Genomic DNA, 15974 nt, shown 5'->3' with positions numbered 1-15974 from the left:
GGGGGGGAACCTACACTGGCAGAGTTTCACAGTATTTCTCTTTACAGTCTATTAGAAAAGCTAGAGAGCTGTGCCTACTACAGACAATTTATATCAACCTCTGTCTGTATTCACTGCTGAGCCTACAAAGCAGAACAAAAGAGCTAGAAGTGGCAAAATCTACAGACAGTGTTGCCTTTGTGTTTGGAAGGCAGCTCCTTCCCCTTGTCTCTTATTCACTCTCTCTCTCTAATAAGTAGAAAATAATAATGTACTTTGACTTTGTGCCAGTCCCTAGGAAATCATAAGCAGCTTTCTACTCTTCTGTCTACCAGCTGAACACCACTCATTGTATGGCGTGGATCAGGGCTTGCACAGGACAATGTATACAGTGTATATATCTATATTCTCTTTCATCTTTTTTATAGTATGTAATCATTTTACAATATCCCAATGTTAATAATAATATCATCTAAGGGGCCATTAATTTATTATCAGAACTTTATCTTCAAACAAATGAAAACAGTAATATAGCAGCTCCTTCTCATGCATATAGTTAAATAAAGAAGAAAGGAATGCAATTAGTAAGCCCATTATCTCTAAACATTACAGCTCCGTGAAATTATAGCTGTAAAGTTACTTCTATAGTCCTCATTATATCTGTAAACAAGGCCTTCACCTTCAAGATGTCATCCTAAATGGCATTTTTCCCAGGTTTGGAACCCCTGCACATAAAAAGAAACCCCCTGGGCTCCAGCTGCAATATTTGTGGTACAGTGAGGTCAGTGGCTGCCATGTTGGAAGACCTTTTCCCAGGAATCTGCAAGCAATGTCCCACTTGGAGCACACAGAGATGCACAGTCAGGACCACATAGGGGACAGATAGTTCAATATTTCTGAGGATTGCGGATGTTCATTTTGGAGGGGATTTGCAGGGGATATATCACTTACGGATGGATTTTCTTGTCCTTTAAAATATACCATACTCAAGAAGAAGTTGGCATCAATCAGCCACCAATGTAAGCTAACTGGGGGAGTCTGGCCTTCTATAACACTGATTTGTAGTATGAAACTCTTCCAACATGGCTTCAATTATCAGTCTCTGACCCTGGACCAGAGGCTGGCAAAGCCATAGCCTAATGCAAAGGTACTATTTAATAGCTGGCTGCTGATATACAGGTGAGAGAACACTTTATATAAAAAAAGATCAACCTAACAAAATATTTGAACACACCAGATCTGCAGGCCTATCCCAGATGCTTTTATTCCCAGTGAACTACCTGCAGCATCAAGAGGCACATTTGTGTTGTTTCATTGAGCTTCCCCTGACCAATGCAGTTCCCCAGCACTGGCCTGTCCCTTTTGTAGGGGACAGAAATCAGTACCCAAGATTTCCAAAACTTACTGGTTCCATCATATTCTACATCCTTAAGGAAAAGCCCATGTGGTGGAGCAACAAAGTTCCCCAGGAAACAATTAGGATCTTGATTCTCCAGAAACTCCTTTATTTGTTGTGGTGTGAGCCGACCTTGTCCAACAGCAACTAGCGCACCAGTCATTCTCCTCACCTAAAATTCCCAAGAAAACCAAGACAGAGTATTTGAATATTTGATTGAATTACCACTTTGGCTTCATTGTAGTACAAAGAGAGATGTCAGGATATAATATCTGCAAACATAAAGATTTCTGATTAAAGAAATAAAGATATTTCTATATTACTGCTTCCCAAATTGTGTGTCTGGCCTCACTTAGGGTTGGGGCCAAAGCAGTTGATGGGGAGCTCAGCATGAAGCCCAGTGGTGTAGGATTTAGTGTGACTGCTTATTCACCACCCAAAATATACCTTAAAGCCTGGCCTAAAGACAAATCATGGGGATACCTGGTTTGTTGTGCTGTTATAGGAGGATCTAAAACAATTCACATATTTGTAACCTTGTTATAAGGTAGTGAGTTCCTGAATAAGTGCTTGGCAACAAAGTGGGGGATGAACCTATAATGGCAGAACCCAGTGTTCTGAAGTGTGCCTATATCTGGCTACCAAAAATTCACTTTATACATTGTATGATATTTCCCAAATACTATAAATAATACAACTTGATCTTTCACATTGTATTTCATTTAGAAACTCTACTAAAAGAAGTAGCATTAAGAAGATATACCACTAGAAGGCAGTAACAATCCTGTAATAATCTTAAATTGTATTTGAGCACTGGTCATGGAACTGTTACTAACACAATATTCAATGCATTTGAAACTGGATAATAAACTATACTATACACATCATATAGAAATAGGTCTTTATCAGGGGAATTTATTCCTGCAGTGTATGAATATTGATAACTATTTCACAGTGATTAGATTAGGAGAGACATTAGCTAATAAACAGACATACCTGCTTGTATAGAAAGGATCTGGCTCTGAAAGTAAAATCCCAAAACTGCAGGTTTCTAGATAAAAAACAAAAGTATAACGGTTGTTATTTATTAGATGAACTGATCACTACTCTGAATGTAGTACAGTGGGTCAAGCTGTGGTAGAATTAGATGCTAACGGTCCAGAAGGCGAAATTTTTTAACAGGCTCCCCTGCCCCCTACCTGCAGACTTGTGTATATAAAGTGGATGCCAGTTAAGGGCATTAAGGAATGAAGTAAAAAAAAAAAAAAAGTCCCAAGGTTTACACTCCTTGTCCGGCTTGTACTTGTATCCCTTCAAGTCGAAATCTCAATATCTAAAAACAAAGCCAGCGCCAAAGGCACAGGGACTATCAAGAAAATATATAGGGTAATATTGTTTGATAATTAACACCCCCTATAGTGCTTTAAGAGGATTAATAAGTACACCACTCTGTGTGTTAGACCCCTTCCAGTTTCAACACCACCATCAGAGAATAGATACAGATGACTTGCACATAAGAAATGATCCCAGGGCACTGCTTTCCCTCTCATGCTGGCTGTGAAGTGATTTGCAGCAGCAATAGTGTAAAACGTTTTTTTTAATTTTTAAAAATAAAGTTTTAAAATTACACTCACATGGTATTCATGTTATAAAAACATATTTAGGTTGGACGTTTCACTTGAGATCCCCCTTGGTGTATAGTCTGACCGCACGCTTGAGTTTTGGATGTAAACCTCCTTGTAGCGTCTTTTCCTCGTGTCCGTCGATGGATCGGATTAATTTATATGATTTACAATGGGTTATGGTAAAATATGAAAGTGTATATAGGTAAAAATTACACATCCAGTATACAATAAATATATGATAACTATATATTAAAAGTGATGACTTAACTACATTTTAAAAAGTTTTCCAATTTTCCAAAGACACTTTATCATAAGAAAGCTCTCAAATTATTGTCTACATTCAACCCTTTTGGTACTGATGAATCCATTTTATCACAGCCTGCACGAGAGGGAAAGCAGTGCCCTGGGATCATTTCTTATGTGCAAGCTAAAAAAGTGAATGTTTGTACCCATCTGCACAAAATAGGATTAGTTATTCCCTCTGTATCTATTCTCTATTGGTGGTGTTGAAACTGGAAGGGGTCTAACACACAAAGTGGTGTACTTATTAATCCCGCACTATACGGGGTGTCATTTATCAAACAATATTACGCTATATATTTTCTTGTCAGTCCCTATGCCTTTGGCGCTGACATTAAGGACATTGCCACTGTGATGGACAGATCACAATAATGAAATGATGATGCCCCTTGGAAATTAGAATTGAGAATTGATAAAGGTTTTATTTCATGGCTGGGACAGTTTGGTGCTAAGTAGAAACATTCCCAGCCTGCTGGAATTGGAAACTGCTGCCAGTGATGCATCACAATAAAATGCTCTGACGGAGCCGACATAAAAGGAAAAAGCTGAAAGCGCCCACTTTAAAACGTTCCATATAAAAGAGGGAGAATACAGTGTCACAGCCGCAGATCAGCTCACAAGCCCATCCTGTACTTAGTGCTCAGGGTTTTGCTTTAGAAAGTTCTGCATGCCGGGTGGGGTCGACCGTCTTCTGACGTTTGTACAGAGAATCCACAGGGAGATTTGGTTATTCCAAGTAAATCTTATTCATGGGAAATTCCTACCCACAGGCAATGTACCATTAACCCTTATGTCCCATCACATGAATATGTCTGTGGATTCCCACTTAACCCCCCCCCCATCTATACAGTGTTAGGAGCTACATGACATGAAGAATGAACTGTGTAGGGATCCAGTTCTCAGGGAAGGAGCACCCTCCAGCTGTCTATTTGACTTTGGTTTCTCTCATCTAAACCATTCCTAACGCCCATGTGAACATGTAGATAAATCTCTCTGCCAACCTGATCCAATGTCTCAGTACAAGGGAACTGTTGGCAATCACAGAGAACTGCACTGGGCTGGGGAAATGGCTCCTTCCCTTCACAGCCTCACCCAGATAGCAGGTAGTGACATAAGCCTATACACAGAGACTATTTGACTGGAGAAGTCTTCTAAATACATAAAGCATGCTTACTTGCAAGGTTGCATCAGCCAATGAATGGACATCAACATGTCTTTTACTGCCACAAATCTTTCTGTTACAATTAGAACCCACTTTTTTGGGCTTGTACTTGTCAGGCGCAAGTTCGTTCTGATAAATGGGTAAACGGGTGCTTGCCCACCAAGATGGGGCACACCATCAAACTTTTCATCTGCTATAACGTTTGACTGAAGCATGCTCCAGAAATGGAGGACCCATTTTCACCATCTGTTAGAGCTCTGCAAATACAATCTGATTTGAGTTCTATTCAATTCCTTCTATAAAAATCTGGTATATGTTCTACTGGCATCTTATGTAGATGGTCTGTTAGTTCCTCCATGATTGTTTTCAGGAAATGAGCAGACCTTTGGGTTCCTTTCTCTCCCTGGTGTAGGAGAAGCAGTTGGCCATTTAGGTCTGGCAGCGTTTACCCCATAAATCATATCTTTTTGTAAAAACAATATTGTGTATATTTAAAAGTTTAACTACCTATATACAGACCCTTCAACCACAGGGGGATTTAATTAATCCCATAACAAGAGATACTTAGGAACAAATTTGAGATTGGGTGCTTTTGTGATTGAAAAAAAGTGACTGCATATACGCTAAGAATATTTTCTGAGAACTTGAATAGTCGCAATTTATTAAAGAAAAAAAAAGAATAAATTCTAGCCAAGTATCTATTTTTTTCTCTCATACCCAAAAATGGATACATCTGCCCCACCAAGTATCACCTATGTGTGCTGCTCTACATTTAATTTTTTTAATGACGTTTGCCATGTGCAATTATGGTTGTTTGCATTGGATCTGGCCTGAGTGTCCCATCAGAATATGGTCGGGAATATGCCCTTTCTGACATTATGATATTTAAAATCTTGATAAATTCCAAGGTGATAAAAATGTATTGGCATTAGAGAAAGGAACACACGCTGCTATTACCTGCTCTGCCAATGATGTGTCAGTATGCCACAGGAAGGGTTAATATCTGCCTGCTGCAGAGTCTTGATGGGAGACTTGAAGGCATTCTCAGAATTAGCAGATCGGAAAGCACTGAAGTTGTGGGTACCCAGGAGCATCTTTGAAGCTTCATTTATTGCTGTCACATTCAGACTACAAATCCAAACAGAGACATGGGATTACAATAAGAAATGCAATCACTTTGCTCCACCCCAGCACCGATATCACTCCCTAATTCATATAGATCAGTAATACTAATTTGCTGTTTTATGGAATAACAGCCTGCCTTAAAGGAGAACTAACCGCCCCCCCCCAGTAACATGCCCCCCCCTTAACTGACTTCCATCACCCCTCACCTCTCCCTAGTCAGAAAGGTGTCCCTGAAAAAAACCTGAGCATAAAATGCAGAGCTGCACATTCTTTTGGGTCTCTTTGCCATACGAAGCCTACAGGAGCATGCACAGCTGAAGCCATTCCTGACTAGGCCCAACTGCACATGCTCCTGTAGGCTTAGTATTGGTGAAGAGACCAGAAGAGAAGGTAAATGAGTAGAAGATGGCGCCAGGGAACTCAAGCACAATTCTAAAGAAAACTTGAATTTTAAAGAACATTCTTTTATTTACATTAAGCTCATTAACAGGCAGGGCAGTAATCAGTGTTGTTTAATTCCCTCTGTGAACCAATCATAGTGGTTTCCCCTGCTGCCACAGGACACTTTACACAAAACTCTTGGTAATAGGATTGAACAGGTATGGGATCCATTATCTGGAATACCATTATCCAGAAAGCTCCAAATTTCACTTTAATAAAATTATAAATAATTACATTTTTTTTTAAATGATTTCATTTTTCTCTGTAATAATTAAAGGAATTGTTCAGAATAAAAATAAAAACTTGGTAAATTAAAATGTAAAATAAAAAATGTTTTCAATGAAATGTATAAAGGCTGGAGTGAGCATGTGTTTAACATAATAGCCAGAACATTACTTCCTGCTTTGCACCTCTCTTGGTTTCCACTTATTGGTTACCAGACAGTAACCAGTCAGTGACTTGAGGGGGGGCCTTATGGGTCATAACGGTTTGCTTTTTCATCTGACCTTTATGCAAAGCAGGAAGTAGAGTTCTGGCTATTATGTTAGACATCCAGTCACTCCAGCCTTTATACATTACAATTTTGGCTAACTAACTATAATAGAAACATTTTTTATTTTGTACAGCCTATCTATTCCCCCTGTTTTTATTTTTACAATCAACTGTTACTTTAAGATATGAAGATCAATACCCCAGGTCTCAAGCATTCTGGATAACTGGTCCCATACCTGTACTACATATATAGCACATTCAGTTGCTTTACAGTTCTATATAGTAACCCTTAAGTTACTGGTTAGTAATAAAATCCATAGGGGACCAAGGAAACCTGAAGGGCACAAGTGTGGTGCTTTCTGATTTCCCATAAGAGCTCCCAATCAACTCTTCAAAGGCCAAATCAGGACTATAGCAATACCAGAAGCATAATAAATAATGGTAGGATTAAACAGAAGTACAGGCCCGGATTTAGGGAAAGGCCCCCTAGGCCCGGGCCTAGGGCGGCAAGATGTTAGGGGCGGCAAGAAGGCGCCCCCTAACATCTTGTGTAAGTCGGCTGCTCCTGATAGATCCGGCTGGCTTTAGGACCGGCCTATCTCCCACTGTGGCTCCGCCCCCTCCCACTCCTCTCTGTGCTCGTGCTGCTGCTGCCTCTGCTGTGCTGCGTGTGTCCCAGAAAGGTGATCTGTTCCTGGTATGTACATTTAATATTTCCCCTGCAGATCTGCTGTATATCGGCCATGTAGAGAAATATGTCATAGTCAACTTGCAGATTTGCTGGAGGTGCAGAATCACAAGTGTTCTAACTTCTAAACCTGTTACAGATTTTTTTATGTCCCTTTCCTGCTTCCTACAAAATGAAAACCATTTCAGTTCTTGTATTATAAGGGATAATGTACCCCCTACTGTAAATGATAAGGATATTAGAAGTCACTGAGGGGGTTCTATGGCCATATAAAGGCACAAGGCTGCAGGCTGAGTTATACAGGGAACTCTGAGTATCACTTATGTATTATAATGGATAATGTACCCCCTACTGTAAATGATAAGGATATTAGAAGTTACTGACGGGGTTGTTCTGTGACCATATAAAGGCACAAGGCTGCAGGCTGAGTTATACAGGGAACTCGGAGTATCATTATGTATTATAAGGGATAATGTACCCCCTACTGTAAATGATAAGGATATTAGAAGTCACTGAGGGGTCCAGTAACCATATAAAGGCACAAGGCTGCAGGCTAAGTTATACAGGGAACTCGGAGTATCACTCATGTATTATAAGGGATAATGTACCCCCTACTGTAAATGATAAGGATATTAGGAGTCACTGAGGGGTTGTTCTGTGACCATATAAAGGCACAAGGCTGCAGGCTGAGTTATACAGGGAACTCGGAGTATCACTCATGTATTATAAGGGATAATGTCTGCTGAGAAATAGGAACTACAAAGATTATGATGCTGCCAAGATTTGACTTTTTTATTTTATAATAAATATTTAACTGATGCTGCGGCTGCCCACTGTAGCACAATTGACAAACTTATCAAAACAAGGGACACATCTCTCTCTGCATCTATGTATAAAAAGGTGTCTATATATAGAGAATATATATAGATATATCTCAAACAAGCCTAACTGCTAGTTGATCCATCTGATCCACTTTTGCATAAATGTCCTGATTGGAAAAAGATTCACATCCAGAAAATGCGTGCGGGGGGGGGGGGCACAGTAGCTGGGCCTAGGGGGGCAAGGGCCCTGCAGAAGTACCTGTATTGTTTTTCTTTCTTTTGAGGCCACAATTACAAGCACTTACCCATCTTGTATTGCCCAGCAAAGGTTTCCCTCAAACACAGGAAGCTCTGGACGACTGCATCCTGCTGCCACACGGTAGACATACGTCCGAGACAGAGCATTGTGACGAGCATGGAAGTTGTCACATACACGAATGGCCTTTAGTAACCTGGGTGAAAGGAAACAGATAACAATTAGCTGGAACAGTTCAGAGTACAGACCATCACTGGAACAGAAATATACAAAGGTAAATGGGGGAATGGACTGAAGTATACAGCAGTGTGCTTATGTTTTTCTTCTATGCCAAAGCTTTTTTCAAACATCTTGTTGTTAAGTGGTATTAAAGGTATTTTACATAACAGAAATAGTTTCATTACAGAAGGCTTGGAAGAGTATTCTCTCAACAAAGAGCAGCTATTTTGGTGATAAGTTTGGAAGACTTTTGGCCTCTCAGGTGCACTGATCTCCAACTCCTGTTGTGTCAACAACGTATACAATGAATGGCTCCCTAGTGCATGAGAGCTGCAATGCCTTTAAAACAGCAGCACCTGAGTACATTGATTTTATTTATTAAGGATAGGTGAATGCTGCTAGATAAAGACAGAACAAGAAACAGAAGAAGATAGTAATGCATTTTCCAAATGTCAGGTACAGATGGCCTGCCTTTACAAAAAAATGTGTTCCTTGTCTTCTTTCATGTTGTGTACAGTATATAAACAATAAGACACACTCCCTTATTGTTAAAGTGGCAATCATATACATACCTAACAATATCACCAGTACCCCAACGTTTCAAATAATATTCCCCTGTCCCTTAAGATCATATTGTACCAGTAAAAGCAATACAATAAGACATCCTAGTCAAAGTTATCTTAACGATCTGACCCAGAATAAATAGAGGCAGATGATGCTCATAATAAACCGTTCCTTAATCCTTGTAGGTTCTCCTTGAAATTTGTCATCCTACCCCTGGATGAACAGAGTTCTAGGTGCCATGAATGCTATCAAGAGAGTATAAATTGCTTCCGTGTTATCCTATCTTGTCTTCAGCTATGCATATACCTGAAAACCCAAAAGTGTGTGCAATGATTCACAGAACATGGTAGCAAGGCATGGTATTCCTTTTTTTATTATATTGGTTTTATTATCATTTTAACTAATAGAAATAGAACTCTGGAATGCTATGTCACTGTTGACATTTGATATTCACCAGTAAAGTGACAGACATAAGGGCTCAGGCCCAGACTGGCAATTTGTAGGTCCTGGCAAATGTCAGATGGGCTCCTGCAGGTCACTATTTATTGTGCTGGTGGGGGCTGTTTGGACCTCTGTGTATTTAAAATGCCAGGACCTATCTTGAATTCCAGTCCAGCTTATAAGGGTTTATTTACTAATACAAGTGACAAGAAGCATGTGCAGTGTCCTATGCAGAACCAGTGTACATTGTGTGATTAATTCTCACCTATAAAAGCTACAGCAGCAGTGGATTAGACTATTTGATCTGAAGGTCCCAGACAATTACAAATATGAGCAGAGGTAGATACAGTAGTTAGGACCACTGTATGGGTTTTCCCTTGAAGTGGTATAGTGGCTTGCTAATTTAATGACCATAGTCTTGTTTTTCTAAGTGTTTAAACTGAACTGTGTGGGAAATAGCAGTCCTGTAATTCAAAACTTTCTGGATTTCCGTTTCCCATACCTGTACTTCGATAAGCCTTGAGAGTATATATTTGCAATTCTTTGGTGCAAGTAAAATGTGTTTGCAGGCATGAGCCTGTAAGGGAACCCTGGAATAGAATCCTGCACGGCTCCATTTTTTGTGACCCGTACCCGCAATCTGCAATCCAGACCCGCAACCCGCATTCTTACCCACTTGGTATCACTACCCGACCCCACCCGCAACCCGGACTCGCGACCCGCTGACCATCAAGAATCAGGAAGTGCTGTCATTGTAAACCGGAAGTGACATCATCAGAAGTAGACATGATCAGGAAAAAAAGGAGTAAAACAAGAAGTGCTGTCATTGTAAACCGGAGGTGACGTCATCGAAAGTACCCGTGACCAGAAAAAAGGAGTAAATATCGCTACTGAGAAGACCCACAGCCCGACCCGCAAACCTGCAGAACCGCGTCTTTAACCGCACCCAGAACTTCTCCCCTCAACACGCAAGGTACCGAAGGTTTTGGCTGCAGGACTCTACCCTGGAATAAGCATCTCCTTGAGGCAGATATGTGTGCACCCTCACACACACACACACACAAGTAAGTTGCAAGGAAGATCTACAGACATAAGTAACTTTGCGAATAGAGGTTATATTACAGAGATTTTTTCTGGTCAAACAAAAAAACTGGGGTGAAAAAAGAAACTCAAATTTTTCAAGATTTATTATACCCTGACCCTGGAAATAGCTCGAATCTGAAAATACACCGTCTAAAACCTGTCAAGGTCATGTAGGAGTTAACCCAGAACTCCTTTCAAGTTTTTTCTTAAATAAGAAACCATTCGAGCTGTGAGTATAAAGAACTCTAAAATTTGGCCTTTGATAAATAACCCCTTATGTGTCAAGCCCTAGAATATTTTCCAGCATTCTAGAGCTTAGGTGCATTAGGAAAAAGAGACTGTGATTCCTCAGCTCAATAGAGCAGTGCTGAGTGCTGAGTGCAGTGAGCAGGGAGATACAATGGATGTGAAGTGGACGTTTTCTCTCTGGATACTATAATACAATTCCACTTAGTCACATACATATCCTCCTCCGTAAAGGTAATAAGTGAGCAGTAAGTACATCAAATGTGATTAGTTACTATGGAGATTCAGTTTGAAAGGTGCTTTATAGACAGAAACATTCTTTGTTCCCCAGCCAGAAATAATTGCCACTTCATTGCACCCCACACCAAAAATAAACACGCACAGCATCATCCATTAACCTCATATACTGAACACTCTGCCAGAGTCACCCCCAGTGCATCTAGGAATATTCTTCTGCACGGCTGTGTTAAAGTTTCTAAGCTTCTAGGCACTCAAACGTACTATTGTATATAGGTAATAACATCTCTCTACAGAGCATTTCTACATAAGGCCCAAGAATTATTTTTAATTACTGCCAACTAAAGCAACCCTTTCTATTGCATGTTTTCTACTATCATCTTTTCTTTTCCCTTTCCCAATCTTTGAGCCATGTTCTCCCTCATTATTTTATTTCTTCAGAAAATGTTTATTTTATCATGATGTTCCATGTGTGGATATTCCGAATATATGGATTAAAAATAGCTGACAATTGAGGACATAACACAGATCCCAGGCATTCTAAATAACAGGTCCTTACCTCTGTCGTTTCTGCTTTTATTAACATCTTTCCAATGGGAGCCTTTACAACGAGTGTTCCGGTAACCCCTTCTCTGCCCTACCCTAAGATTTCTCGGAGGCAGTACAATGGCAGATAATAAGCTATATCATATGAGTAACTAAGGTGGTGGTTATAATACAGAAGATTAACAGAGAGGAAGAGACCCTATATGTCCTCCCATGACAACAATAAAGAGTCCAAGAAGGAAAGGGGGTAATTATAGTATGAGACTATTCTTCATTTGCATTAAAGGGGTGGTTCACCTTTAAATTAACTTTTAGTATGTGTTAGAATGGCTACAGTTTAAGCAACTTTTTAATTGATCTTTCAGGTTTTCTTTTAATAGTTTATAGCATTCTTCTTCTTTTGACTCTTTCCAGCTCTCAGACAAGGGCCACTGACCCCATCTAAAAAAACAAATGCTCTGTAAGGTTATAACTTTATTGTTCTTGCTACTTTTATTACTCATTTCTATTCGGGCCTTCTCCTATTCATATTCCAGTCTCTCATTCAAGTCAATGTATGGTTGCTAGGGTAGGTTGGACCCTAGCAACCAGGTTGCTGAAATTGCAAACTGGAGTGCTGAATAAAAAGCTAAATAAAAAAACAACAAATAATTAAAAATGAAAACCAACTGAAAATTGTATCAAAACATCACTCTACAAAGTTTATTTAAAGGTGAACAACCCTTTTAATATTAAAAAATCTGTTAAAAAAAAGGAAGTCAAAGAATCTCATGGACGTAAGTGATACTTTTGCTTCCGTGCACAAAGGGACGCAGAGAAATCTCTTCCACCCTCCAGCTGTAACACACACCACACTCAGCAGCCCCAAGGGTGTATATCAAAATAATCATTCTTTTAGTAGGCTAGGTACACAAACTATTTTGTCTGTCCTGTATCAATTTATGAGGTTACTTTTACATGTGATGTTCATGCAACTATTTGGTCTGCCTGTGATATGTTCAAGTGTCAGTGTTCAAGGTTCTAGGAAAGATAATTAAAGGGAAGGTCACTTACAGATCAGCGGACTTATCAGGCCCGGATTTGTGGAAAGGCCACCTAGGCCCAGGCCGGCAGGATTTTAGGGGGGCGGCATGCTGCCCAACCACACCCACATTGGTTCGAAAAACACTGGGGATGCACTGGAGATACAATCATTTTTTAAATTTCCCGTGCACCAATCCCCATTGCTCCTGTCCCCTCAGATGAACGGCACTGGGCCTAGGGGCGCCCACTATGTAAATCCGGCCCTGGGACACCACCAAAAAGGCATAGTACTCGATTCGAGTTTTAAAAACTTGATTCAATTTTTTTCTCAAATGTCAGGAAGGCTGCAAACTCCAAATTAATCCCAGGACGTCTCCCATTGACTAAAACAGCAATTCGGCAGGTTTTAGGTGGCGAATAGTCGAATATGAGTTTTTGAAGGGCCAGAGTATGATAATTCTTGAAAATCTAATTTGAATTTTTACAAAAATTTGACAGTTTTGGCCATAAAAAAAACTCAAAAATGCATGGTAATGGAAATTCTTCATAAATCGGCCCCTAAGATACATTGTAATTAATCCCTAAACTCACTGAAAAAAGAATGACAAATAATTGAATCTGCAAGTGCATCTCCATTACAAACCAAAGGGGCATATATGACTGACAGACAAGCCTATTAAATACACACTTTCCTTGTATTAATACTAATGACATGTATGTTTGCATTAAAAAAAAACAGGAGGCACTGTCACAAATATGTAGGAAGGAGGAGTGGTACACTTTATACAAATTAAAGATACTCTTGTTTTGAAGGGTTCTGGATTGGGAGAGTAGGGGCGCGGGGGGTGACAAAGCTCCTTCAGTAGGTAATTTTTGACTATTATATTGTACCTTCACCATACACACTGACTCACCTGATGGGCTCTGGTTGCAGGTGGTGGTTCATGGCTTGTACTAGAATTTCCTCTGTAAATGGAGGCTTCCCTTTTGCCCTTTCTATATCCACATGTGCTGAGTTACAGATTGCATGGACACCAGAGTCTGTTCTGCTGGAGATAAAGAATTTGATGGTGCCAACAGGCCTGAGTTTTTGTGCTGCCACCTGTGGAGGATTGATAACAGATAAAACAGACTGGCCATTATAGAAAGCTATAAAGTGGTTACCTGTAACATGTATACCGTATGCATCTCAGAGACACTGCTGCTGCTACAGACTCTGACTGGGGGCAGCTGGGAAACTGACAATATGTCTAGCCCCATGTCAGACTTCAAAATTGAATATTAAAAAATCTGTTTGCTCTTTTGACTATTAACTGATGTGTTTTGAAAAAAAACTTGTTTTCCCACGACAGTATCCCTTTAAGAACAAACAGACCCTATCTCGTATGTAACCCGGGGACTGCCTGTACTAGGAATTGTATTATAAAAAAAAACTTTAACATTCAATAAAAAGTTTTCAACACACCTCAACCGCCTAACTAGCATGAATTTTGAAACAACAAAGAAATGTAAGTATGTATCATTGTAGTTATATTTAACTGAATGAATATGCAGCACTGTCAAATTTTACAGGGTAAAAATGTACACACAGGGAGGACAAGCATAATAATAAATGCCAAATAAGTAACAAGCATAGTAAGAAATAAGTATAAATATACAGAGATTAAGTACAATGTGATAAAAGAGGTCCCTGCCCCAGAGAGCTTACGACCTAAGAGGGTGGATAACATACAGACACAAATTGAAGGGAAAATTGTAGGTTTGGGCATTGGCCCTTAAAGGGGTGGTTAACCTTTAAGTTAACTTTTAGTATGTTACAGAATGGCCAATTCTAAGCAACTTTTCAATTGGTCTTCATTATTTATTTTTCATAGTTTTTTAATTATTTGCCTTCTTCTTCTAACTCTTTCCAGCTTTTAAACATGGGTCACTGACCCCATCTAAAAATGTGCTCTGTAAGACTACATATATATTGTTATTGCTACAATGCATGGTTGCTGGGGCAAGTGCCATGCCGCTGGTGTTTTTTCATTGTAGCAGGCGGAAGACAGGGGGAAGCAGCTCGGGGAGATTAGTCGCCAGGCGACTAAATCTCCCCAAATCTCCAAGTGTGACATTACCCTTAAAGGGCAACTAAAGTCTAAAATAGAATAATGTTAGAAATGCTGTATTATGTATACTAAATATAAACATGAACTTACTGCACCAGCAGCCTAATAAGACAAATAATTTATGCTTTCAAAGTTGGCGCAGGGGGCTGTCATCTTGTAACTTTGTTAGACATTTCTGCAATATCAAGACTCGCACATGCTCAGTGTGGTCTGGGCTTCAGTAGGGAGGTTAAGCTTAGGGATCGTCATAAATTATCAAAACAGCACAAGTCAAATAATATCTGCCATAGAAGCCAATACAGCAAGACTGATTAATAATCATATTATAGAGACTGCACTGCGTCTCTGGATACAAATCTCTACAGGGAATCCAACAATGCTGCTCGAGTTCTGGGAAGTAAGGCGGGGGCTCCCCCTGCCATTTGAAAGTATGATTGTTTACCTGCACAGCAGTTAGGGACCATCTGACAATTCCTATCAACAGCAGTAAAAGAAGGGGGAATTGCACTGCATACAGTCAGGTTTATGATAAAAACTGTAGACATCTTTTAATTAAAGTATATTGGAGATAGATTTATTTTTCATTAAAGAAAGTAAAAATGGGATTTTATATTTTTGCCTTTACATGCCCTTTAAGTGCCAGGACCAGCAGACAAGATATGTTAGTGTTCCAAAAGGTAGGATCTGATTTTTTTTTTTTTTAAAGATTGAGTGATTACTATGAAGGAATTCAGGGATAAAATTCCATTGGTAAGCAGCTGAAAGGTAGAAATTGTCATTGGATAACAAAGTAACAGAAACACACGGGTCAGGGACATACATTGTAGGGACTAAACAATATTATAACCCACTGGCTTCTCCCCTTCTAGCCTACTAATATTTTACATGGGCAAATGCCCCAGTGAGACTATGAATGTAAGAAATTCTGTTTTACCGTTGATCCTCTATTCACAACTGCAGTCCCACTGGGCATTTAAAGCTGTTCTCACATCATAAATTCCTCACAGTTATGTCTCAGGCCTCACGATAAACCTGGCACAAAATTAATCCACAACAATGTAGCTTTTCTCCTTATATTCCAGCGTGGATCAAGAAATAGACGTTTAAATGGGCCAAATCGCCTTTTCACATATTTTGGAGCTCTTTTTCTAAATTCTACAGTGTGAAGATCACATTACACAGATGATAAAATGTAAACGTAATATTCAAAAACATACAA

The 15974-nt window shown here is 39.6% G+C and overlaps 1 protein-coding gene across 2 annotated transcripts in view; it reads right to left on the bottom strand.

The window, feature by feature from the left end:
• The window catches only part of pusl1.L (pseudouridine synthase like 1 L homeolog), a 40787-nt gene that overhangs the window by 307 nt on the left and 24506 nt on the right, over nucleotides 1–15974 (bottom strand). For both annotated transcript variants that reach the window (XM_018224467.2, NM_001092060.1), the window contains 5 exon segments: nucleotides 13559–13746; nucleotides 8335–8481; nucleotides 5420–5590; nucleotides 2372–2426; nucleotides 1385–1547 (listed from right to left, as the gene is read on the bottom strand). In XM_018224467.2, coding sequence (XP_018079956.1) covers nucleotides 1385–1547; nucleotides 2372–2426; nucleotides 5420–5590; nucleotides 8335–8481; nucleotides 13559–13746 — 724 coding nt within the window.

The sequence above is a fragment of the Xenopus laevis genome, chromosome 7L, assembly GCF_017654675.1.
Source record: "Xenopus laevis strain J_2021 chromosome 7L, Xenopus_laevis_v10.1, whole genome shotgun sequence".
Classification (NCBI taxonomy): Eukaryota; Metazoa; Chordata; class Amphibia; order Anura; family Pipidae; genus Xenopus; species Xenopus laevis.
This window is presented reverse-complemented; position numbering and strand designations above follow the sequence as displayed.